The sequence below is a fragment of the Parasteatoda tepidariorum genome, chromosome 7 (assembly GCF_982258835.1).
Source record: "Parasteatoda tepidariorum strain Cologne lab strain chromosome 7, Ptep-v5.0, whole genome shotgun sequence".
Classification (NCBI taxonomy): Eukaryota; Metazoa; Arthropoda; class Arachnida; order Araneae; family Theridiidae; genus Parasteatoda; species Parasteatoda tepidariorum.
In genome coordinates this window covers 99,931,549-99,959,269 of record NC_141761.1, presented here as the reverse complement: position 1 = coordinate 99,959,269, position 27,721 = coordinate 99,931,549, and the positions used below count along the sequence as shown (strand labels likewise).

Here is a 27,721-nt window from a genome sequence, read left to right as displayed (position 1 = left end):
GAACATTATTGTTCCAACCTCATCTTCCACATACCGTAGACTGGAACAAGTTAGACAGTTCTTTTAATGTATTTTTTGCCGTATTTTGATTGAAAGGTAGAAAAAATCTCGATTGTACGATTCAGGAATTTCTCAAAGGAACCGAAAGTCCAATTTTATTAATGATAATGCTGCGCTATAGAGCCACAATGGCTCAGGGGATAGAACGCTCGCCTTCCAACGAGGTGAACCAGTTTCGAATCCCAGCTATGCTTGGTCGATACGAATTCCGCTTCCGGTTTGCATCGATCACCGTGTTGAAGTAAAATATCCTCAGTGATAGACGGATCTTGGGTTAGAAACCCTTTGCCGTCTGGGTAACCGTGGGAAGTTTTAGTGATTCCCCTATCCATGTAGCGCAAATGCGGGTTGGTTTCATCAAAATGTCCGCCACAGAGGCAAAATTTCTCCCAATACTTGATCCAGGATTTCCTTGTCTTGGATTGACTTCAAAATTATAAGGCTACGGAGTTGAACATAAATAGTCGTAAACCCAAGAAATTGGATCAGCTATTCAACGACGGTTAAAAATGTTGTGGTGTTGTCCTCCACGAAAGCAAATTTCTCCCAATACTTGATACATGAGTTCACTTTTCTTCTGGATTAGGTTCAAAATTAAGAGACTAGGAAGTTGAACATTAATAGTCGTAAACCGGAAAATTGAATCGGCTGTTCAACAACGGTTATAAAGTAAAAAAAATAAAATGTTGTGTTGTTAAAATATCGCTGTCAAGGTGTTGTTTTTAATAGAAATTGCGTACATTAGATTTTATCTTTTCTTTACAAAATTTCTACAGATTCAATTAAAAAACAATGTAAGAAATGACTTACGAAACCGTTATCGGAAAATATACCAAGCTTAAAACTTTATTTAATAAAAGATTATACAAGAGTCACTTTCTTCTTTTTACATCGTCTTTCTGTTCGGGTTGCCCCATATCTATGGATCCAAACAGTATAGGATACAAAAGCTGGTTACCCTTATCATATGTATATATTTTTTGGTGCTTTGGATTGTAAGATATCATACTGTTATTACGGAATGGGTTCGAAAAAGGTATATTTACATCCAGCACTTTGTTCTGATACAAATCATACGCAAATCTGATGTGTGAATTAAGAGCTGTAACAGAATCTACAGCGTACAACACACCACACGCAATGAACATTTCACCCACACTGTTATGAGGGAATGTTAAATTCCACATTAACTCCCCTTTAACACTGAATGGATCTAATTTTCGAACGATTGTGTTATTTGTGTTATTTGATGGGTAGACAATGAAGATTCCATTTTCATCAGCCATTATGTCCATACGGCACAGCTCGGTGTTGTAAAGATATGAGCCTGAAGAATCGTTAAAAGGTCCACCTGAAAAAGCCTGAAAGTTTGATAAGTCTTTTCGAATGATTACATCTGAGGCTTCTTGAAGATAATAGAATGAACCATTGTAAACTACGCTGCATGTTCCAGAAAAATCGAAGGTAAGGTCAATTTGTCGGCTGAAGTTATTGTTTCGAAAGTCATCCCTGTTATTGTATACATAAACACGGTTGGTTTCGTTTGCATAAATAGCGTAGTATTTCGTGTTAGAACTACCCGGGTAGGCATCTTGAAACCAGGCACCCACTTCTTGCTTTGAGGAACGTTGAAAAACTGGTTTTCCAAGTTGATGTACCATACAATCTAAAGAATACAAAACACAATAAGTAACACATGTTGTCAAATTACTCACTCCCTGTTTTAATAAACATGATAGCTTAAAATTTAATAAACCCAATATAAACTTTTAAAATGCACAAAAATCGTATCATAAAAATAAATACATGTACAAAAGAGTGCTATTTATCGTGAAAATTAACTTTAAGATTTCAGTACTATAATTAACAAACGCAGGCTGTGACCAAATCCAAAGCTGAAATAGTTTTTGATCACACAAATAAATAAAATTTAACAAAATATAAATTAGATTTGGTTTTAATTGACTTGAATTAACTTAGTTTGAAATTTAAATTTTTTTCTGAAAGTTTTATTAGATTATATGCGACATGATGACCTGAAATAACTCGTAGTTGCACAAATTTTGAAACTAAATAATTAAATCTCTCAATTTAATAGTTGTTAGTCACCTAGATCATAAAAGCTTCTGTAAGCCAAAATTGGACCATCAAACAAGAATATGCTGCAACATAAAGAGTTAACATTTTTTTCTGTTTTTCACAGCACAATGAAGGCCACATTATTCACCAGACTCAAATTCAATGAATTTTCCAGTTTGCCCTGCCTTGTAAGTAAAAGTTTGATTTCTGTACCGTTAAAGAATTTGTAATTCTAAGAAATTTGTTTGGCAGTAATGGGAATATCAGTAAGTAAAATGCAAAACATAAAAAAAGAATTTTGACACGTTTACGCAAATCTGCATTAAGGCCAAAGATGATGGTCACTTCGATTATTTGCATTTATGTTATAGGATGTTATGCTTACTCAAATGTATGATTGTAATATTTCAGTAAAAACTAATATTTTGTTATATTGACCAAGTTTTATCTTGCCTCTCTTATTTAAATTATTATAAACCGAATTGCAAATAGTTCTTCGAAGTGATGTCAGTATTTCTTCTTTGTATTCTGACTAGTAATCATCCAATATAGAGTTATGTTTTACCCAAAGGTAGAAGTTTAAAATTGCTACTTAAGCTTTTTAGACAATATTTTAATCAACTTTCAAATTCACGGAAACAATAGACATTTTTAAGGGTGTAATATTGTGCCTCATTTTTATCATACCTCATTTGAATTCATACTCACTTTCTGTTGTTAGAGAGTGACGAGAAATCCCCATTGTACCAATGTGCATATTTTGAGTTTGTGATGGATCTATTTTTCCTGAAATCAAATAAAGATTTTGTTTGTGAAAAAATATCAAGAAACATTTAAAGTATTCATACAGTTGAAAATAGATATTAACCCTTTGCGAGTTTATACATGGGTGTCATTTCAGCCAGAAGTAATTTTCATTGAACGAACAGTAATAAATAATACGCAAGATTATGAAGGAAAATTAAAATGTATTAATTATTTTTTAAACTTTAGATATTTGTAACACAGTATTTTTTAATTATATGTAAAAATTATATTTTATAGTTCTCCATCGTGTGGTATCTTTAAAAGCAGTCTCTAATATGAAGCCCTGGTTTACGAGAACATATGTCGCAAAAATAATTAGTTAGGCGTCTTCCGCCTTTAATTTTTCTGTTTGTACATACAAAACAATCTTTACTCCTCACAAATTCACAGTACCGCAATATTTGCCATTACCCTGTGACTAACATCTTTGCTGTGGTGGCTGAGAGCAGACATACGACTGGAACGGTAAAAAAACGTTGGTGTCTGACAGTAGACAGATGACCGCAAAGGGTTAATATTTAAGCCTCAATGGCACACACATATGCAGGATTGTGTGCCTTTTACAAAGACGGTTTATCAGCCTTAAGACTTTTGAAAAAGAAGGATTCAAGGAGAAAAAAACTATTTAAAAATAGAATCAATATTACATTTAATAAAAACATGAGAAAGCGTAAAAGAAAGTATATTATGAACTCAAATACACATCAAATTCTTCAAAGTAAATGTTTAAACATCTACAATGTATTTTAATTTTTTTATTTTAATTTTATATATTTATTCTAAAATACAATCAGGTGAAAAATATATTAAACCACTAAACACTCTAAGTATTAAATTATTATTTGCTAACCGCAGTTTTAAAAACTTGTCTTTGGTTCATAACTATCATAAAATATTTTATAACATTCTATAATCTCTCATATTTTGGCTAACCTTATATTTACTTATCCTATATTTCTTATTCTTTAAATACTTATAATTTAATTCTTCAGCTTGAAACTCCTTATCTTGTAAATAATTATCCTACTGAAGTCCCTTATTTTTTAATTCTATTTCTTTATAATTTTCGTTACGTTATATTTCCTTTTTTCTTGTATTTTATTAACTTATATTACTTTTTATCTTCCTTTTTCTTATCTTATAATTCTTTATATTATTATTCCTTTATACTTTCATCATATAATATTTCATCATATAATATTTCCATAAACTTCACGTTCTTGTCTTATCTTTCTTTAACTGTAATTCCTTAACAATAGCTTTTTTTATTTATATCCTGCATTACGCATTCTCTGGCATAGAGTAATGTAATATTTTCAAATGATTAATCAGATTACGTGATGTGCATGTATGAAAAATTCCATACGTCAGATTTGAAAGGTGTGAAAATATGCAAATTCTCAAAAAAGATTGCAAATTTCGCTTTTAAAATTCATAAAATAAAACTTTGCTTAAAAAATTCCGATGTGGGGTTCAATTAAAGCAAACTACGCTACTAAAATATGCGAAATTATTTAATGTAAACTTCAATAACTCGGAATAGAGCCGAAGAATGACTAATAAATATGTACAATGATTGTTTAAAAGGTGCATACATAAAAGTTTTAAGGCTCAAAGAAAAAATATATTCAGTTGATTTTCTGTGTAATCACTTCAATAAAAAACCATAGCATATATTACCATCAATAAAACATGCACTATAACACCATTCTTTTACATGAGAGTATGGAAAAGAAATGTTATAAATATTAGGATAAGATATGAAATTTGCCTAAATGAAAAGTGAATATGCGTGATAGCGTAAGCAATAGAGCAACAATAGCAGAGCCACCATTTAGAGTAACTAAGGGAAGTAAGAGGAGTGCACGTCACAATATATACAACTGATTCACCAATTCTCATATGAGAGCATTTTAAGTGAATGTAAAGTCGTACTAAATGTTAATACATCTGCAGCAAAAACACTTCGAAAAACTATATTTTATTTTATTGAACAGATGGCCAACTCTGAGTTTGCGACTACTAATGTTCAACTCAGTAGCCTTGTAGTTTTGAATCCAATCCAGAAGACAAGGAAACTTCTGGATCAAGTATTGGGATAAATTTGACTTCGTGGTGGACTTTTTGGTGGAAATCCGCATTTGCATTACATGGAGAGGAAGACCACAAAAATCTCCCACGGTTAGCCTGACGGCAAGGGGATGCTAATTCATAAACCGTCTACCACAGAGGATATTTTTATGGTGGCACTGTGATCGGTGAGAACCGAGTGCGGAATTTGTATCAACCAGTCATCGTCGGTATCGAACCCCGGTTCACCTCATTGGAAGGCGAACGCTCTATCCCCTGAGCCATCGATGCTCATGTAATAATAATAAAAACTATATAGGAAAAGCGACTTTTTTTCTTATTACAAAATTTCTAAACTAATGAAAGACTTTACTGTCTAATTTAACAAAGAACTCCTCCCACCTTAAAGTCTGGTGCTGTCTGCTGCAATAGAAATAAGAAAAAAGCACTTTTAATTATGGAGAAATTTTAATACTTTAAGTCAAGGCTAGAGCTAAATTTTTATATCGAACCCCTACTCGAAATGATTTAGCCTCGTAGCCATAGTCATATATAGAGCTACAAACTACAGGTGAGGTGCATCATTTTATACATTAAAATTTCATAATTGAAGATCAATGGGTAAGAACGGCTTTTGTCTATAGCCATCTGTTGATTTTTAGTAATTCGGAGAATGAGAAGAAAATCAATAACACTAAAAAATTTGTTCTCCTCGAGAGTCATTACCAGTGAAGATGGGCCGTGGTCACGTAAAACAGTTCCTGCCCTCATGTTTTCATCATTTTTTCTTAAAAATCAGCTTTTCGGACATAAATCGTTTTTCCTTGATCTTCAAGTGATGTTCTTAAATAGCGAAATATAACATTAATATCAAAATACAAAACTATATTTTAGCTAGAAATTTTTACCTGTAGTTGGACATAATGGAGTAAAATCACAAATTGATGTACAACTATCACAATCAAGTGCTTCGATCAGTGGTGGCGGAGGAGCTGTGAATAAAAAGACATACGCCCAAATTTAATATAGCAATATAGTAATAAGCACAAATAGTTTCAGATAAATATGGTATATGATCGAGGTAAGGATATGATTGAACCCACTGACTGCCTTACACGAAAAAATTTGTATTTTAACCTGCAGTCTTGTTCGCATAGCAAAACCTGTTTTTCCATGTTATTAGATTGGGAAAGTATTGGGGAGAAACTATCTCCCAATTTTGCCCATTTACTAAATCACCAGTGCGTAAAATGAATAAAGCTGAACAACAAAAAATACAACTAATTCTACCTGAACAGACGTACTACAGTTTCAATAGTAGTGCCAAGACACAAAGAGGGAATCACAGGAATGTGAAGGAAAATTACAAGCAGGTTACAATAAAAGGATAAAAAAAAATAGGATAGGTGTAAATGGTTGGAACATGATCAAAAAAGTGGAGAAGTAGTTAAGGTAGGAGGAGATTTTTTTTTCTCTCTTTTTTATTTCTTTTTTTAATTTCCAATGGCCACCTGTGTTAACTTTTTGTCAATTAAGCCATTTTATTGGGCAGATTTGTTGGCTACTCTTTCATAAGCACCATATTAGGAAGGTCAACGTTGCTCCAATACTAAGGACACATAGTACAGAGAATGAAAGAACCTCCATGTCTTGCCCGGGATTTGGACCCTGAATCTTTCCGATCCAAGGCCAGTTCCATGACCGCTACACAGTCCCAGCAAATTATGGAAATTCAAAAAATAGATTTTCAAACACTTGAAAAGAATAAAAAGTAAGAAGGGCAATTAACTAAATTATTAGATTTTTCAAAATAGGAAAAGATTCCCAGAAGACTTGGTCAGTGACTAAGGAGCAAAATTTTAGAATTAAAATCCAGCTTTGAAGAGCAATTGGATCAAAAATTTTAATGAAACTTTCGAGAAGAATATTTTGTTCCATTACACTATTCGTCAACCATTTTTTTTTCACTTTTGGTACCTTTTTGTAATTTCATTCTAGAACACTGTGTTTCACTCTATTTAAGTGCAGCTCTAGTGCGACGTAAATTAACAACACTCTATTTAATGATTTTAAAATTTAAATATGATTAAAATGGATCAAGAATGCATAAATACAGTGTTTAGTTTCATAGTTCCATAAATGAAGAAGAAAAATCAATTCAATCAATGTTTCGAATCTTATAAATTACTTTCATATTTTCAATTAATATGCTACAGTTATAATTCCAATTAAATATATGACGCAATTAAACATACGAAACTAATTAAACATACGAAACTAATTAAACATACAAACTTTAAACTGTCTCCCAATTACAAATTGCATTTTACTATTTATGAAATAACCCTTAAACAAACTTTAAACTGAAAATTTATATAAATAGTTTATAATTCATATCCAATTAAAACTCTACTAAGTATTCAACCATTATTTAAACCCGGGAACACTTTATCTTAATCTATTTAAAACTACTACTAATACAAAGTAAATATAGAAATACTTTTCTATAGAATGATTTCAGATGTTTATTTGCAAAGTGATTGTAACACAGGTTAAGTTAAAAATTTAACAAGAATTATTATATTTATATTTAATGCAGCTCTTATGTTCCAGCTATCTTTTATTCTTTGCAATTTTTAAATAATTTACAAACTTTCCTTTTCCTTTTTAACATTTCTTTTTTATGCCTTCTTTACCAACAAAACTGAAGCCATTTTATTAAATTTAAAGAGTCTCAATTTCAAATAAACAAAACTTAAATAAAAATAAAGCACATGTGAAAAATACAAACATAATGAAAACAAAACATGATAATTTAACTACAACTCTTAGCGAATTTCCCCTGAGGATTTTATTTTAGTTTAAAAAGAAAAAATTAAAATTACATATTTTAAACTTATTTCAAGACTTAATAAATAACGATATGATTGCACTTGTTTCAATTAATTGCTCAAGGCCATAGGTATAAAAAGAAAATCGTTCTTAGAACATTACAAGCAATAACAGATTTCAATAAAGTTAATGATTTGATAAAACAAAAACAAAAAATTAAGATGTTTTGGTTATTTTTCTCGTTGCTGTAAGTATAGTTTCTCTGTTGTTTATTTCATAAACATATTCCCTCCAGCAGTTTCGAAGAATAATTTTTAAGAATGTAAATGCTCTTTTTCAGATCATTAATTACAGAAGCGATATTATCAGAAAATAGAATCAGTTTTATGGGAAAAAATTTTTTTTTAAATATATTATAAATGCATAGTGAGGGCAAGAATTCTATAATTGGTGCATGAATTTTAAATAAATATTAATTTGGTGAATTAATTTAAATTTTCAGTATTACTAAGTATAAGGAAATGCGTCGGGAGCACATTGTATTAAGCAGAAGGAAATGTGTAAGATGACATATACTACTGACTACAAAGCAAAGGAGAATGAGACATTCACTACTAGTTGCAATATAAGGTAAAGGAGTCATTCTCTACCGACTACAATACAAGGTTCTGGAGATCTACACTACCGACTACAATACAAGGTTCTGGAGACCTACACTACCGACTTCAATATAAAAGAGAATGATACATTCACTACCGACTACAATAAAAAATAGAATGAGACATTCACTACTGACTACATTACAGGGTTTAGGTGACTTACACTACCGACTACAATACAAAGTAAAGGAGACATTCAATATCGACTACAATACAAGGTTAAAGAAACGTAACTTAAGGTGAAGAATGTGATAAAGAGATTTTGCATTATGTGTTTGTTTTGCCTTAAACGTAATGCTAACTTGCGAATTGCGGCAAGTTTTTACAGCGAGCGCTGACGTCAATGTCTCTGTGTATTCCGCTCCTTGCGTAAGAGCAGAATTTGAACATGTAGCTGCGAGCACTTGTGGGGGAGAACAAAACTCTCAGATGTTGATGACAGCGCTCTGGATGTGCAGTTACCATTATTACACAGTTATCATTTATAAGTTAACTGTTGTTGTAGTTTATTTACTACTTTATTTACTAGAGCTGCACAATGGGCTATTGACGATGGACTGGGGAAAATCCCTGAGGATGATCCGAAGACATGCCATCACAATTTTGATTTTTTCAGAGGGGATGGCACCCCCGCTTCGGTAGCTCGATGACCTACTCGCGAAGTCGAGTGCTTTACAATGGAACAGTTTAACGAGCACCAATACCGCACACCCTTAATCCCTTTGTAGATTGATCCAAGTGGTCAACTAACCGCACACTGACCGCAACCAGTGATGCTTGACTTCGGTGTTCTACTGGGAACCGTGTCTTAACCATCAGTTGACTGAGAGACTTATTAGTTAATCGATATTTCGACAAGTGTTATGATTTCTCGTTAAAGATAGATTAACGGAAAACGCCGACGTTAATGTTTCTGCGTATTGCGTCCTTTGCGCAATATACTGAGTTGAAAGTAGATCCGTAGAGTGAAGCGTACACTCACAAATTAAGTACTCACTTAGATATGGTACTTGCTAAGAGATTTTTGAATTGTTCATTATCGTCTAGAAAAATCAAGGTGAAAAATTAAATTATAACTGAAAAATATTAATTTTCAATAACCCTTTGTTTTGATTTAATCAGTCTTCAAGTAATAGTTACCGAAACACCTTTGAAGCAAAATAATTTATCAAACTTAATTTTCCATTTTAATTGCTAACGTCCAATATATAGAATCGCACTTTTAAAAACTGTAAAAGTAACAGCATTTGCAAAAGAAAGGACCGAAATTATAATTATCTTTTCCTACCAAAGAAATTGAATTTAATTTATTATTGTTCGCAAAGGCCATATTTTAGGCATTATAATATTATAAATACGTAGCAATCATATTTACTTACGGGATGATGGGAATATGCCATTAAACATTGATTTATTCTTGCAAAATCTCTTAATTATTTAATTAGATTATAGACGGCATTCTGAGTTACATGCATAAAATTTTGTTAACTTTGAAACAAACATTTTATTAAAATCCCATGGTAGCTAATGCGTATTCTTTTTATTTTTATATCTATGCATTTAATTTGTATTGTAAAGAGCTATGATATCACCTTTTATGTGCCGGGAAAGTGACGCTGTACGCTCATCTCCTTTCAGAACCGTAACTCATATATAAAGTTACAAAGATGTAATAAATGTTATCTTTTGAGATAGTGGCTTTTAAGTTTTGATGGGTTTCTGTACGCTCATCGACTTTCAGAACCGTAACTCAGATATAAAGTTACTAAGATGTAATAAAATGTTATCTTTTGAGATATTGATTTTTAAGTTTTGATGGGTTTCTGTACGCTCATCGACTTTCAGAACCGTAACTCAGATGTAAAGTTACTAAGATGTAATAAAATGTTATCTTTTGAGATAGTGGTTTTTAAGTTTTGATGGGTTTTTGTACGCTCATCGACTTTCAGAACCGTAACTCAGATATAAAGTTACTAAGATGTAATAAAATGTTATCTTTTGAAATAGTGGTTTTTAAGTTTTGATGGGTTTCTGTACGCTCATCGACTTTCAGAACCGTAACTCAGATATAAAGTTACTAAGATGTAATAAAATTTTATCTTTTGAGACAGTGGTTTTTAAGTTTTGATGGGTTTCTGGCTCTGCCCTGATTTTAGTAATATTTGCCAATGAAGACTCCTTCCATTTACAACACATGTTTTTCAAGATTTTGGATATCTGTCTAATTAAAAGAACCATCCAATTCTGAAAAATCAGAAATTTCCATCTTAGTTTCTTAGAAATAAATTGTTGTAACGATCATGAACCCCCATCACTGCAATGTAAAAATTCGGACTGATTTTTGATGGTCCAACATTAAAGAAAATCAAATTCTATATTCCTGAGAGCCAACAAGAATTCCCATTAAACCATCAGAAATTGGAACCATTATGAACCATCACGGATCATCATGAATTGTTGGTCCATGAGAATCAAACTTCACTTGATGGTTAACCATCACAGTATTAAAGTAGCATTTTCAATCAGGGAATGATGGAAATTTGTTGGCACATCAAAAACCATGAACGCATAATGGAAAATGTTCGATGTGACTTGGGTAAAGGAATTATAATTATTAAAATTGAACTCTGAAAAGGTTGTGAAAAATAATCACTGATCAGAAAGACCTTATATTTCCTTTTTGTATGCATGAAGCAAAGGTAATAAAGGCTCAAAATTGGCCAATAGAAGGTGCGGTACTAGTCATGAGGTGCTAAAAAGACTGTTATCTGTTTTGTGGTTCTTTTCGAGCGAAGCCCATCCTCCGTTAATGTCTTGAAAAATTTAAGAAATTCTAGACCACAATTAATGTCTAGAATATTTCCAATGCAATCACCGATATGGCAGATATCACGGCTTTTTATTAACATATGTTTCAAAGCTCTCATTTTCTGTTGCGTCATCAATCGATCATCTATCGGTCAACTTTTAAACTCTTTTTCTCCTCTGGTAAAACAGTTCCTAATGCTTCAAGTATACTCATGAAAAATATCAAATCATTCTGATCAAAAAGTTCTTTTTTAAAGTTAATATTTAATTAGAACTCCATTTTTTTTATCACTTCACATTTTTGTATCCTTTTTAACTCTTGAAGTCCCCTGCGAGAGTGAATAAAAAAAATCCTTAAGAAAAACTATCAGACAAAATTCTAATCCACTCATTCATAAGATAAAATAATTTTTATAAATTATTTAAAAAGAGAATGATTGTGATTTAAAAAACAGGCATGCGAAATTAAATACCAAAAAACATTGTTTTCTATGTACAAGTTTTTGTACAATAAATAAACCAAATAAGTCAAATTTAAACAATTTAGTTTCAAATATGACATTCTTCTATAAATCTCCACTAAATAAATAAAATATAAACATAATTAAATGAAAACCATGTATAAAAAAACAGCAGATAGTTGTTGATGTGTGCAATATTGTCTATTATAAAGTCTGGAGCATTTATTGACAGTTAGTCTAGACTGCTGAAAGAAAATATTTATTTTGTTTCTATGGATACACAAGAGCTGAGTCTGAAAAATAATGAACAATTTTGCAATTTGATTTTGTTTTCTGTAAGAAATTATTTGAGTCTGTAAGAAACGTTTCTCCCTTTCTAAACACGGAATAATATTTATTATATTCAGTCAAAATTAAATTAATGCGAGTTTTGAAATTTTAGTAAAATGATAATATTATGTAAAAACTGGATGTAATGATACTTACGTTGTCCATATATTTCATACTTTTCGGTTGGTGGTTTTTTGGTTGGAGCATTTGGATCAATTTCTGCAAAACAAAATATCAAGATTGAATTCACAATCACTAAGCTTTTTAATTATTAAATATAAAGTGAGATAAATGACTCAAAAGTGGGCTAATACCTAATATACGCATTGCAATAAAAATCAATTAACTCATTACTTTAAATGTAGATGGCAGCATAAATCAATGAAAATGAGGAGTGAAAGAGTGATAAAAGTCTTCTGTTTCGTCAATGCAAAATTTTGTAACAAAGTGATGAAGTGAAACTGCATGTGAAGGATATTGTTCTTTTAAACTTTATACATAAACGTGTCTTTTTCGTTTAAAGAAATTCTTCCTTGATCATTAACCGCTATAAAGAGAATTAAGCCTAGTTGTCTACCTTACAAACAGCTTCGCCACGAATTTTTAGTTTTTTTTTCCATGATCGCATGTTTTTCCTAAAGTGAAAATGGTCATCTTTTCCAAGATTGGAATTGTTACTGGAACTGAAAAGTGTACTTATATGGAAACAGCAAAAAATCAACTGTCATGTCGGAATTAGCTGCCAATTTGAAACCTACAACCAAACTTTAACTCTTCAGAGAAAATATTGAGAACCGTTGCAACGCAACGTTCTGCAATGTTTAATACAACTTATAGAGTTTTGATATTGGGTGCGGTGTGTTAGACACGATAAGAATTTAGAACAACAGAATTTAGACAAGAATGTTAGACACGATGCTGTGTAATATTTGCCGTGTTTGGGTACTTAAAGAATCTTGTGGTCTTAAAAGAAAACAAAAAAAAGAAAACAATTTTTGTAAATCAATCTAGTTAAGATCCTGATTAAAGTTTGACATTGATTTAAATTTTTGTTTGCTTAAATTTAAATACTGCCCATAATAGGTATGAGAAACCCAAAGGTTCCCTACATGGGTACTATTCATTATTGCTAGTATCCAAAGTTTTTTGCACAATTATTATTTTACTGTCGGTCGCTCTCTGGAGGAAGAATACATCAACCAATTATCAAATTTTAACCTGCTGCAAAAGAGAAAAAAATAGTATAAATGAAACGCTCAGGGCTGCCATAACTTACCTTAGATAAGAAAAATTAAATTGCTTACTCGCATTTTTTGTAATTTTAATTAGCAATAGAAAATTGAAATGGAAGATATTTTAATAGTTTCAATGCGAAGACATATCCAAAAGAAGATTGAACGAAAATCGTTTTATTATCTATAGTACATATTTTGCTTATTTTCTAAGATTAGGCGATTATTTCTTTCTGCATATTGTTAAAATCAGTAACTGATTTTTGTTAACGAAGCGACAGCATTTGTTTCTCCATATTATGAAAGATCCAATGTGAACATCTTATCTTTCACTGACAAAAAATTGAATCCCTTTCACACCAAATATTTGTTTCGAGCCTTGGTGGCTCAGGAGATAGAGCGTTCGCCTCCTAATGAGGTGAACCGGGTTCGAATCTCAATGATAGCTGATTGATACGAATTCCGCACCCGACTCGCACCGATCGCACTGCTGATGTAAAATATCCTCAGTGGTAGACGGATCATAGGTTAGAGTCCCCATGCTGGTAGGTTTAACGTTAGTGGTTTTCATCTCCGTGCAACGCAAATGCGGGCTGTTCTTTCAAAAAGTCCTCCAGGAAAGTCAATTTCTCCCAATACTTGATCCAGAAGTTCCCTTGACTTCTGAATTGAATTAAAAATTAAGTTGCGATTCAAGTTCATATAAACTAAAAAATTATATTTAATACAAAAACTTGTTTTCCACTGTTTGAATGGTACGTGAGTGTACAAAATTTTAAAACGTTTGATAATAACTTTTAGTTAACTTTAAACATATATTAGTATTTTCTAATTTTAAACCTATTCACCACTTCCAACTTCTGTCATAATACATCGTTAAAGGATTTGAATCCAACCAACAATTTGATTCTCTTTGAAACATGAAAAGATTATGATCGAAGACCATTTATCATTGTTGTTGGTGTAATCTTATTGAATATAAGAATTATATAATGGAATTCTTAATGAACAAGCAGCATTAGCAAATCTTTAGCCGTCATAAATATAAATGAATACAAATTATAAGTGTATTGACATGTAAATAAATTATGCATCTCTTACTTAACGGTATTTTGATTATAGAGATATATTTTAAAATGGTAGCTGGAGATTAAATGTGAATGTAAATGAATATTAATAATCGTATTAGAAATTATAGGTGTTAAAGTAAAACTGGTGTTTTATAATTATAAAAGAGTTCCGTGATATTACCTTAGTATGAAAATTTTTTTAATAGAAAAATATTGAATTACCACTTACTGAATGGTAAGTTACAAATAGTTTTTGCCGAGTTGAATTTTTTTTTGTTTTATATGAAAATGCTTGCTGGTGGCACCAGAAACTAAATAAATATTTCAAACTATTTTTTTAAATTATAATTATAAAATATATGTAATATAAAATGGTAGCTCAGTCAGTTTATTTAAATAAACGTAAAAAAATATCAAGTACAGCAAATTGACAAGGCGTTTAACATTTGAGCAATTTTGTAAAAAAATCAGGAATCAGTCGGAAAATAAGCATTTAACAAGCTGTTCGACAAACAATCTGTTTAAATGCAGTGCAATTTCAATATTCTCTTAACAATGCAATTTCAGTATTAAATATTTCCTTGAATACTTACCAAAAACTGTGAAGACGCCAAGAGTTTTTCCTCGATCGTTTTTAGAAATACATTTGTACAGTCCATAGTCTAAAGGTTCCACTCGTGTGATATTTAAAATCATATGAGTCCTATATCCCTCGTCTATTTGATCAATGTGATATTTCCAATTATTCTCAAGTTGGCGATTATCGCCATGTTGCCAAAAATTCACAGCTGTTGGATAAGCCTCTACGAAACATTCCAATAGAGCATAGCTACCGTTTACCGTTCCAACCATTTGGTTCCTGATTTTTATCAATGGAGGAACTGGAAATAAATATGAAATACTTGTTTAGATAAAAACTATACTGACATGAAGTCATATAATAGTATAAAATTAACAAATGAGAAATGCTATTTTAGTTTGTTATATCTTAACAACCAATGAAGCATTTTATTTTGAATGGATCGTGCTTTCAATACAAATGAAAACAAAAACAAGTCTCGATCTCTTTACCTTTATAACTTTCGGTTAGAAAGCTTACAACTGCTGATTATTGTGCGAGGTGACATTTAAACCGGATAATATTTTTTTTATATAAAGGTAATATATAAGGTAATTTCTGAGTTCAAATCTGCTACATTTCATATGATGTTAATGTTAAGTAATTCTGGTGAATTTGAAATGAAAAACTTTTTATAAATATATTGTTTATAATATATATTGTGGTATATATTTTTTTTATTTATAAATATAAATATATTGCATTTAAAAGGAAGTCGATTTTTTTAGCTCTCCTGATTTGGCTTCTTTTGACTTGTTTATTACTATCTGTCCTTCTTGCAAGAAGTGAGTTCTTTAGGATCAGTATTTAATTAGAGTAAGGAGACAGAGTATATTTTCCAAATTATCATTTAGGACAAGTTGAGCCAAATGGCCTCAAAATGTACAGGATATAGTATCATGCAAATATGAGAGGTAAAGAGCCTGCAGTGCCCCCTAGTGTAGAAAGCACCGTCCATTATAAGGAATTGTACTTAAGAACTCAACTAAGGAATCTGCCTGTAATGAAGCATTATAATGTATAGACACAGACCCTCGTGCACCAGGAATAAAGTTTTCAGAGCATGCCAAGAAATTTTTTTCTCTTCTTTGCTAACACTAGCCTTTCAGCTGCATTATTGTCCACAATAACTCATTTGCCTAACGCTATTATTTGATCCTAATAAAAATAACACTCGCTGCTTTTTTTCATACAAAAAACATCGCTTAACTCTATCTTAAGTTATTAACTACGAGGATCAAGTTTTTATAAATAAAAAAAAAAGTATCAATTCCTGACGTTCTCTCTAATATCGCAGATGGCAGTACAATAAGAGACGTTTATAACTTCATCTTGTTGATTCAAATGCATTGATTTAAGCTAAGGCTCCTATACTATGCGAGCTGAACTATCCGCTATTATGGAGCAGACAAGTTTGCAAGTTACGTTATGCTAGCATCAGGGTGAGAATTTGAATGCTATATGGATACTTAAAATTATTGATATAGGTGGTTGTGTGGCGGCAAATTGGAAAAACACTTCAAAAAAAGAAAGAAAAAAAAACTTTCGAATGTTCCGATTTTCATCAAGTTTGAAAGAAGAAATTCATAATAAATTGCAGAAGATACAGCTGGCAGCCTGGAAGTGGCGCTCGCTTATGTGAGGTAAATACTTATTTATTTATAATTTATTACCTATATATATAGTATATAAACGATATTAAGTTGTTAGAATTTGTTTTTAAATGCTAGTTTTCGTGTATTTTTTTTTTAAAAAAAGTGAATAACTTTCCATTGATTCAAGTTGATCATTTACTTGAATTTAAAAAAAGGTGTTGCCATTTCAAAATTTCAAAATGATGTTATCGCAATCGTGACATCTGGATAATTATTGCAATAACTATTTTTGAAGGCATATCTTATAACATATTTATATAAAATTTTATTACATTTTATCGAATGGTATACTTGCTGAGTAGTCAAGTATTTTGATAAAGGTAATAATCATCTTGAATTCGAAATAAAAATATTATTAAAATAAAAATACAATGTATCATTCTAGTTCAAATGTAAGGTTAAAACATGAAAGATAGTCATTAGCGTTTTCTTCTCTAAGATAAAAAAAAAATCAGAAATTTTAAGTCTGTGTTTCGAATCCTATAAAGAATGACATATTAAAGTTTATCGCTTCCCCTTAAGGGAAAGGTAAAAGTAAACGTTACTTACATGCTACTTCCAACTTAGTTTTATGGATAGCTGGAGGTGGAATTCCGTTTGAAGCAATACACATATAAATACCCATGTGATCTCGGCTAACACGAGAAATTTCGAGAACATCAGAGTTCACAGAAGACTCTAGAGAAAACAAAATCATACGGGTGAAGATGCAATAAAGAATTGTTCATTGATGCATTTGTAGTCAAAATCACATTTTAAGTCGCTGAATTGTTTATTTCGTGTCTCAACACGAAGAGTTTGCTAAGATCGTTTTAAACTATGCAAATATTAATCTATAGCCCATTAACACTAAAATTAATTTTAATTTCTATTAAATTCTAAATTGAGTTTAAAATTTACAAAAACGAGTTTTTGCAGCAAGCAATACTAATGATCTTTCAGAAAAAAATTCGAGTCTGCACTAAAATTTTCGTTTGAGCAGGAAAGTAACCAAAATTGCCTATTTAAATTCTTTTCTACATGAACGAGCATCTCGAGTAAGTTTTAAGACATTTAAGAAAATTAATATGGGTAAATGAACAGGTTCATACAGAAAACAACCAATCCGGTACTATTAAGAAATATGAGTTTACCCATATCTCCCATTTGCACCAGAAAGTAGCCAAAACAATCTATTTGATTACTTTCCGTCATGATAGTTTCTTATATAGTCTCTTTTAAGAAAAAAAATATTTAAAAGAAAAGCGCAATGTCGAAAAGTTAACAGGTAGCAGAAAATAACCATTCAAGTATTAAATGGAAGAAATAGGACCTCATCCAAGAACAAACGCAGAATAGTTTACGCAGAAAAGCAATCAAAATTATCTATTTGCTCTATTTCCAGCATAAACTAATTTCTGAGATAAATCTTAAAACGAAATTTTAAGATAATTACCATTCTGACACTAAAGGACAGAAATATAAAATGAGACAATTACACAAGAGCCTTTTAAGAGAAAAAAAATTATCTACTTGATATTTTTTCAACATAAATGGTCTTGGATAAGTTTTAAGAAAAAAGTTTACGAAAGTACGTAATTTGTACAACTGAACAGAATTTATACAAAATACAACCCTTCAAGTACTTAACGGAAGAAATAAGAACTCATCTAAAACCCCTGTTTACGCCGAAAAGTAATCAAAATTATCTACTTAATGACTTTCCGACATAAAGGATCTTCTTAGTTAAGTTACAAAAACATTCTTAATATAGACAAACGAATAATTTTCTACGGAAAGTAACCATTCAAGTACTATAAGTGTCAGAAATATTATCTTATCCACGAAGCTCATTTAAATTGGGAAGATTGATTACATTCCAGCTCCTCTTAGATAATTTTATAACTCTATAATTCCATTATGAATATAAAAACAATACTTTTTCGAAAAAATAAAGCTTTTTCGAAAGATATAGCTTCTAATACAAGAAGGATTCATTTTTCAGATTTAGATACTTCTAAACGACGTCTCGCGAGGGTCAGCCAATCAGCTTCGACACAAACGCATGACGTCGTTTGCAGGTATCCATTTTAATCTGATCCAAAGAAAGATTCAACTTCATAATAAGCCCAAGCCTTAATCATTTATACGCCGTGAACAACCGCGTTATTAGTTGCAAATATCTAATTATACTAGTGCACAACTAAAGCATCACTGGGATTACAGGACTTCCACATAGCTATTTAATTATGAGTACCAGGCACAAATGTTACAAAATAGATACATTTTAATGAAATGAGGTTAATTTTCATGTGAAATGTGAATATGACATCTTAGACGAGGGGAAGTTTTATAATTTAAAAGTCCAATTGCAAACTGTATTTAGTACGGTACATTACTAAATCAAAAATTTGCATCGTTGCATCTCTTTTAAAATAAACTATATAACTAATATCTAAGTTAAATAAGGGATTTTGTTCTTTTAAAAAAGTTCCATTTAGCATGTATTTTAAATAAGCAAGTTTTAAAATTTATTTTTAAATGTTGAATGTTATTTCTTTTTAAGTTTTATAACTCTTTTCAAATATCAATGAAATTTTCAGTTGCTCTTAATGAGATTATTCAGATTAAAGATTAAGATAAGCAGACTTTCTTGCAATTACGAGATGAGCTCTCGGTGGGATTTCGTTCCATTAGATCGAGGGCTCAACTCGGGATTGTCCGACAGTAACTTAAATTGTTCACCGCTAACAATGTTAAAAGTTGGAAGAAAAAAATTGTGTAGTCTGACTCTAGAAAAGAAAAAAAAATTAGTTGAATAAAAAATTTTAACAATCACAAGACTACTTGAATAGAAAATTTTAACAATCACAATTTTAACAAGCATGGATTTGAATTATACCTACGTTTCCAAGATCTAAAATGTATGGGTTTATTTTCATCACTTCTCCAGGTATATTGTGGTTCAGGGAAACCGGTAGCTGTGCATTTTAGCTGTACCCTATGTCCTTCATCCACCATTATGGAAGAAGGTGGATCTACATCTACTATTGCAGGAGGTACTAAAGAGAAAAAAAAATTTCAATACTTTATTGAGGCAAAAATAAACAGTTTAGAAAGTTAGCCACATATATTTTGCAATAAATTTTTATGCATGCTGAAATACCAATAACGTACTACAGTATGCATAAAAATTTACTGCAAAAAAAAAGAAAAAGTAGGTAGAAAAAGAAATTATTCAAAGCTTCATAATAGAATACCTATACAAACTTTACCAACGTATCTACATACCGATAATAACTAAAGGCAGTAACTAAATGAATACACGCTCCATCCAAGAACTATCTTAGTCTCATTCCGTAAGAATAAGGCAACACATTTTTGGCATACTTTATCCTATCCATGTTTCAATTCGTATTTTTGAACCCAAACAAGAAGACAAGAGTACTCCTCAAAACTCATCCTTGTGGGGGACTTATTGAGTGAATCTAACCCATATCCGTATTAAATAGAGGAGAAAACCATTAAGCTCTACCACAGTCAACCATAGGAAAAAGAAACCCCTAACGCATGATCCATTTACCAATTAGGATACTTTAAGTCAGTACTGTAGTTGATGCGAGCGAGAGCAATATACAAATTAATCAGCCATCATTGGGATCCGAACCTGGGTTGCTTCTTTGGGTGACAAATGACATATCCCTTAGTCCATTCCGGCTTCGTGGTATTCTTATTAAAAAAAATAATAAAATTAAATCTAGGTACTTTTACCTACATATTTATATCTCTAGGACAAAAGAGGTACTTTTATATGGCATTCATAAAAAAACATGGAATTTTTTGATTTGGAAAGATATTTAGCCACAGAAAACAACGTACGGAATGTTTGGGTTCTTCTACAATGCCTTACTGTGGCTTTTATTACCTGACAAAGAAATCTCATCGAGAGAATTTAGTATGAAGCCGGAAATTAAATTTCGATCCGGACATCCGGCATCGGAAATGTGACTCCAAAGATGGCTATCTGTGATCCAACGACCGATCTCAAAAGAGTCTGCCACCAAACGACGCGAAACAAATAATGAAACACGTTCTCTGGAAGCCATTGATATTTTTCTGCACTTAATGGAAGCCAAAAAGGAATATTTGTTTTATTCTTTCACCTGAAAAAGAATATTTTTTTCTCTCTCATTTGCTTTGGTGTATTAAGGCAAAAAGTTTTTTTATTTTATTTTATTTAAATTATTATTAATATTATTCAAAGATTCAATTTGGAAAGATAAATCATCAAAATACATTTGCCAAATGATCCATCAAAACAAGTTTCCCGCAACAAAGCATCATTTCTTTAAAGGGATGGAGATTTTTCTTCGGAGAACAAATTTTTTGTTGCATTTATACAAATACTTTATTTTGTCTGATTCGGGTGAGCGGATTTCAAATTTGAAATTACTTTTGCTTCTAAAGCTGCAGAATTTTTAAAAATGACATATTAAGTCTATTTTTGTAAAAATGTACAAGTTTAAAAACGTTATATATATGACAGGGAGGCGCATAAACGTTGCGAAATACATCTAGGGGATCGAGTTAAGGTATATCATTAGGATTAAAAGTGCTTAAGAACTCAAGCCCGGGAATGCTGTCGTACGTTGGTAGGGGCATTTCCCTATTCGGACCTGTTCGGAAGCACATGAAGAAACAGTTCATGATAGGAAAGCACCCCTTGCGGCGTATGATGACTTTTCCAAGCATGGGTTTCTATGCAATTTTAAACCTGGTGGTATGCCTTAACTCCTCTAAATGTTTGTCACAACATGTATGCGACTCCTTGTAATACGTAACAGTTTAAATCCTATATATTTCGACAAAAAAATAGACTCTGACGCCACTGAGTCTAATTTTAATTTTATTAAGAAATTATTAAGTAATATTAAGTTATTTGTCGGCTCTAAAGCCCAGATTAATCTATAGAGCAAGATTGCATGTAGTTTAAAATTATAGCTTTGTCTCCATAGCTAGTGTTTGGCACTTTAACTATGTTTTTTTTTAAATTTATTTATTTATTTTTGTTGGTTGCAAGGATTCTCAAAACGTAATGTGTTTTAAAACTAACATAATAAAATGTTTTAATAATATATTTTTGAATTAACGACTGCTTTCAAAATAAGCAGTTAACAGGCTAAATATTAAGCAATCAAAACTTACTTAAAAGAGTTCTTGTTTCTGTCCCATTTACAGTCCAAGCCTTAATTCCAGGAACACCTGTTTAAAAAAATGTTTTCAAATAATATTTATTTTTGTTTAAAATATTCCTTATAATCGTAAAGTTTAATTTCATACAGTGTCAAAAAATCGTAATTTTTCTCTACTAGAGTAAAGTATTCATAGCGATACTAAAGCAATATACAAATCAAGTAGTTTCTGAGATTCGGAGCGAACTCACTAGTGTTAGAAATGAGTACGCTTACTTTTGAATCATACTGGTAGAAAAATAACTCATAATAGAATGGAAAAGACATTTAATCCTTTGACTCAGAATTTTTAATAAACATATTTTTAATAATTCTTTCTTAATTTTGTATTGATTTAAGTAAAAAAAAAATCTAATTACATTATAGTAGCATTTTAATTATTTGTGGTTGCAGAATGATTTATCTGGGGTTTTTTTCTTCTTTTTTTTTTTTGCTTTAACCTTTTGCTTATGGCAGGTACAACTGATTTTCCAGAATATCAGGTGCTATCAGACGCCGTAGGCAAAAGTTTAAGGGTAAGATTTCCAAACAATAAGTTTTCAAATTTGTACTTATTTGCAGTTATTTAGATCAAAGAGAAACACTTATCCACCATTAAAATTTCTTCCATTTTCAAAAACAATTGCTGATTTTTAATTTTTGTACAAATATAATTCTCATAATCTAACAGATTTTATTTCAGTAACTATTAGACTGTATTGTTTTACAATTAAAAATACCAAAATATATATTTGCTTGTAAGAGTAAAAAAAAATGTTTAAAAAAGACATTGGGTTCCCATCTACGTCGAAGGGTTAAAGCGGTTGTTATGCAACATCGGAGAAAGAGGACCCTCTGTTGGAGTATAACTAACAGAGGGACCGGTATATGTAAAGCGTGCTTATAATTTACAGCAAAATTTAAATGGCATTGTAAAGAATCCAGTTTACAGTAATTTTTCCTTAAAGCTGACAAATAGAGCGTATATCGTAAGTTTTTTGTAACACTAAAAAAATTGCAATGACATATTAAATTAAACAGTTTATTATTTTTTTCCTATAGTGTTTTACTACGCGTTTTATTTCTTTATTCTCCATTGAGAAGCAAAATGTACAAACATGATTACTTTTCGATATATTTGCTATAAAAACATTTACATTTGATAGATGATTTAAAAAGTTTTGAAATATTCACTTTGAATAAGATTGTAATGAACGACGTTAACTGGTCTCAAAGCTTTATTCTCGACACAAGATCAATGAAAAGCCTTCTCCTCCCTAGTAACAATTTTACCTTGGCCCCAGTTGGGTTTAAAATTGGCTCAATATGGGTCATGCATTGAGGGACCAGTATTGGGGTGTTTAAATTTCTTTAATATTGGTGAAAGACGTACTATATTGGCAAATATAGAGCCTACAATGTCCAATATGGAACCTGTATTTGCTAAATAATTGATATAAAATATCTGGTGAATTTCACAATTCTATACAGAACCGATATTGGTTGTAAAATGACTGTAAATTATTTGGTGAATCGAAAAATTCTATAATAAACCAATATCGGAGTAATAACGGCCTTTTGAGCCAAGATTTATGAATATTTGGCCCAATGAGGGCTCAACTTATTTTTCTGCTAGGTCATGAACATCAGTTTGGTTAGTTTGATATAATATTCTACAATAAGGGAATTAATCGATCCTTTTACCTGAAATATATCATGAATAATACATTTTAAAGTTGGTCAAGGTGAGTCAAATTATAGTGTTGTTAAGCTTAAAAAGAACGGCAATAAGGCTCAAATTAACACCAAATTTGAAACAACATTATAACATTAAGACTCGTTATAGCTCAACAAAAATTAAATAAATTTTTAAAAAAAACACTTATAACATACACAAATAACTGACATTAAACATTGTTTTAAATAAATCCAATTGTCAACAAGGAAATATATTGAGTAAATAATCAAATTAAAGTAAGCATTTTATGTAAAAAATATGCTTTCTTTGAACCAATAAATACTTTCCCCCATTTAATATCAAATTCATATTTTATAACAAGAAAAATAATATCTGATAATAAAAGATTGTGGCAACAACATTCTTTCTTAAAAGCAGGCATTTATCCGGAAAAATTCATTCCACAATTCAATAAACCTTCTTAACAAAATGCGGAGACGAAAAAATAAGGAGCAATAATAAGAAAAAGGCAAAAAGAAAGAATTCAGGAAAACTCATTCATACCCGGCGTTCCTGCTTTTCCTGGAACTCCTTTTTTCCCTCTGGGACCTGGTAAACCTGGAAAGGGAAAAAAACGAAAGTGAAAATGGTGACAGAAAGGGCAGAAATGCAGAAAAATGGTAGGGTAAAGAAATCTTGAATCTCTTGAAGTCACTTATTATCTGCAAATGCCTCTCAGAACACTTTACCCGGGTACATTTGGAATTTTAACAGTCGTCGAGAAATTTTGATTTAGTTTGGCTCGTTTAATCTTTCAAGATAGTTGGCCGATTCCATTCGTAGTTTTATTTCTTCTACGTTTCAACTAAATGATACTTTTTATCGAGTGGGTTAAAAAGAAGTGTTCCTGCAGCGAGAATTTTTCGATTCTTTTACAAAAAGAAAAGTTTCAGTAGTACGCCAATCTTGAAAGAGAGAGTGATAGAGTCATTTAAAAAAAATATCTTTTATATAATCAGAAAAACAATTGGACAGATTCTTCCTTAAATTTATTTTAGTGTACAAGTGGGGGACTAAATTTAAACAGCACAAACATGTGCATTTTTGTTCTCAAAATGATAAGATATTTGTAAACCTAATTACAGAACGGCAGGAAGAGCTAATATATATATATTAGTCTCTTTAAGTTTTAAAATTAGTTACAAAATTTGTTAACATATGGCGCTGTTATTGATCAAAAACTTTGAAACAGATGTTTTCAAAGTAATTATACATAGTATAATGGCAAAGTCTAACAAAGCAGACATCGTAGCAAATATTTTTCCTGGAATAGTCGGGACTGACTCTCCAGGAAAAAGAAAGATTCCAGAAAGATTATTTATTGCTTTTTTATTCAATACCGCCATCTGATGACGGAATTCGTAACTAATTTCAGACGTTTGAGAGAAATACTTAATTTCCTAAATGGAAAGCAAATAATAGTCCCACTCCATTTTTCTTTAATGGATATTAAAATTTTTCTCTAATTTTTAGGACACTCTGCGTTTGATAAAATATACAAAATATGGATATTTCATTATTGATTAAAAAGAAAAAAAACTTTTGTGTGCGCGTGCTTTAAAAAATTCTTTTTCTTTCTAGATTCTGTTAAATCTGAAACGGGAAAGTAACGTAAACAGAAAAAGGAGCAAAATTAATGGCAGGAGCTGCAATAAAAACTTAGGCAAAAGAAATCTTAAATCTGAGCACCACTTAATAACTACAAATACCTTCCGGAATTAATTATCAGAACACAATTTAAATTTTTTTTTCTATGAAGGCTTTCATACCGTAAAATTTTTATTTTGTTTGACTCTTTTAATCTTTCAAGACAATTTTTTTTTCTCTTCATTTTAAGTAAATGATACTTTAATCCAAAGGCCTAAAAGAAGAAGTCTTGGTTTCTTTTAAAAAGTGGAGAAAAAAATCAACAGGTTTTAAAAGATGTTACCAGAAAAAAATTATTATGATTACGCAAACAAGAATATGTTCCCAGCAGTAAATCAACAAAACATTTTAGTAATCAAAAATTTTTTGAATTATTAGGTATCTAGATTATTTACAAGTAATTTCAAAGACAAAAAATTATGGATTTAAAGACAAAATATGAGATTTCAAAGGAACATGCCAAATAGTTTTCCTGACGGTGAAAGGAAATTTTCAAACATTCATCTTTTTAGATATTTAATTATACAGAAGCTATTTGACTGGTTTACTCAAACATTCGCTATTATCATTTAAAATTTCATAAGTTTAAAAGAATATAAATTATTTTAGCTCACAATTATGCTAATTAATACAAATTTATAAAAATTATTTTTGATATGCATTGCGAAATATCGTGATTAAATAGTTTATTGATATCGTAAAATGCACATAATGTACAATTCATACACTAAGGGTCGCAAAAGTTCAATCCTTACCTTTACAAAATAATAGTAGCACACAGTGAAAAAAAGTTGATCAAAATTTTTAAAATATGGTAAAACTTACCGTGTTTCTGACTCTTATGGAAACAGCAAAAAGCACAGTAATTTTTATCAAATTGCTTGGTAAATGAAATATATTATTATAATGTGTGCTAAAATTTGGTAATGTGTTAGATTTTTTTAATTGTATCATATATGATATTTTAAAGTATACATAAAACTGTTTTTCGGTAAATTTTCGTTTCAGTTTTTGTATTCTTACTAAATATGTGACAAAAAAAAAGCATAATTTTTAAAAACGAAATTTCCGAATTTTATGAAGGGATGCCATTACCGTGCGAATGGTTTAAATACTGTATATTTTGGTTTTATAACCAGGACTATATTAAGGGTCTTTACCATACAGTATCGTCATTTTAGCAAAACTTTATTTTCAGTGCAGTATTTGCCCCAAATCCCTTGCACTGGTTGACAAGTTCGAGCCATCACTCTTACGTCATGGAAAAATTCGCTTATCTTCTTGTGATGTACTCTGTACACCAAACAAGGATGAGTGCAAGGTATGTGCAAGGAGGCTACTTTGTGCAAGGTATGTTTTGACTTATTATTTGAAAATATTACATACAAATAATGCCGATATTGATCAAATTCACTCGTCTGAGTCCAGTTATGAATATAATATCGATAAATTTTACTAAAGTTTGAATTAACATAGTTTTTTTACATGTCAAAGTTCATAAACTGCGAAATCCTGCACAAAGTAGCCCCACATGACGGTACAAAAAATAAAGAAAATCAAAAAACATTCAACAACAACATTGAATTATTCACTCAGCTTGAGAAGATGTAAAAAAAGTCTCTAATTCGTGACACGACAGCCCATAACCTGATTTTTTCTTATTTTATTGCTATTTTATTTCAGTTTAGTGAAACTATAATACTTTTTATATTTGGAATTTATAACAAAATTGTGTAAAATAACAAGAAATGAAAATTTTGTGTGTAGCAGTTTTAAAAATGTTTTTTAGTGTAATACCCGATCGTTATTTATACTGCTTATTCAAAAATGATTTATATACTAAGAGCCCCATTAAATATTTTAAAACATTAATTTTTAGAAATCTAATCAATGGTGAAGAAAATATCCATAAATAAAATATGAAGCATTAAAATGAAAAAAATCATATTAACCTACTTGCAGAATAATTACACTTCTCTTTATAGAAAAAAGGACTATTCGGATAAGATTTATTATTATATTTAAATGTAATGTTTCTTTCTTAAATGAGATAAAAAGAAAAAAAATGCGTAAATAGAAAAGATTTTTGAAACATTAAAAATCGTTACTTGCATGCAAAAAATCCATTTTAAACGATGATGGATTTCCTAGTGAGAAAATTGCAGCTTTCAGTCTTTGATCCTTTTCTTTTTGTATTCTTCAAAAAAATCATACTAAAGCTTCATAAGTACTCTATAAAATATTTACCACTCAATTACATTTTCTGAACTCATTTATCAAAATATTTTATCTAGAAAAACTGTACCCTTGTGAAACTGTGCAAAATAAACTATATAAGAACTACATAAAGTTTTCTTAATAAATATACTCGAAAACTTATACCTGTAATATTATCTCGGGAAATTAATGAATTAATTTCGCGCATTCATACGTTTATAATTAAA

At 30.6% G+C, this 27,721-nt stretch overlaps 1 protein-coding gene across 1 annotated transcript in view; it reads right to left on the bottom strand.

Moving 5' to 3' along the window:
* Positions 1-880: 880 nt before the first annotated feature.
* Positions 881-27,721, bottom strand: part of LOC107445460 (uncharacterized) — a 204,187-nt gene continuing 177,346 nt past the window's right edge. Inside the window, exons 6-14 of the mRNA XM_021144441.4 lie at positions 24,135-24,188; positions 21,867-21,923; positions 19,568-19,723; positions 17,232-17,360; positions 15,002-15,289; positions 12,263-12,325; positions 5,925-6,008; positions 2,848-2,925; positions 881-1,726 (exon numbers count right to left, since the gene is read on the bottom strand). Of these exons, the coding sequence (XP_021000100.1) occupies positions 933-1,726; positions 2,848-2,925; positions 5,925-6,008; positions 12,263-12,325; positions 15,002-15,289; positions 17,232-17,360; positions 19,568-19,723; positions 21,867-21,923; positions 24,135-24,188 (1,703 nt within the window). The 3' untranslated portion in view covers positions 881-932. The remainder of the gene's footprint in view (positions 1,727-2,847; positions 2,926-5,924; positions 6,009-12,262; positions 12,326-15,001; positions 15,290-17,231; positions 17,361-19,567; positions 19,724-21,866; positions 21,924-24,134; positions 24,189-27,721) is intronic.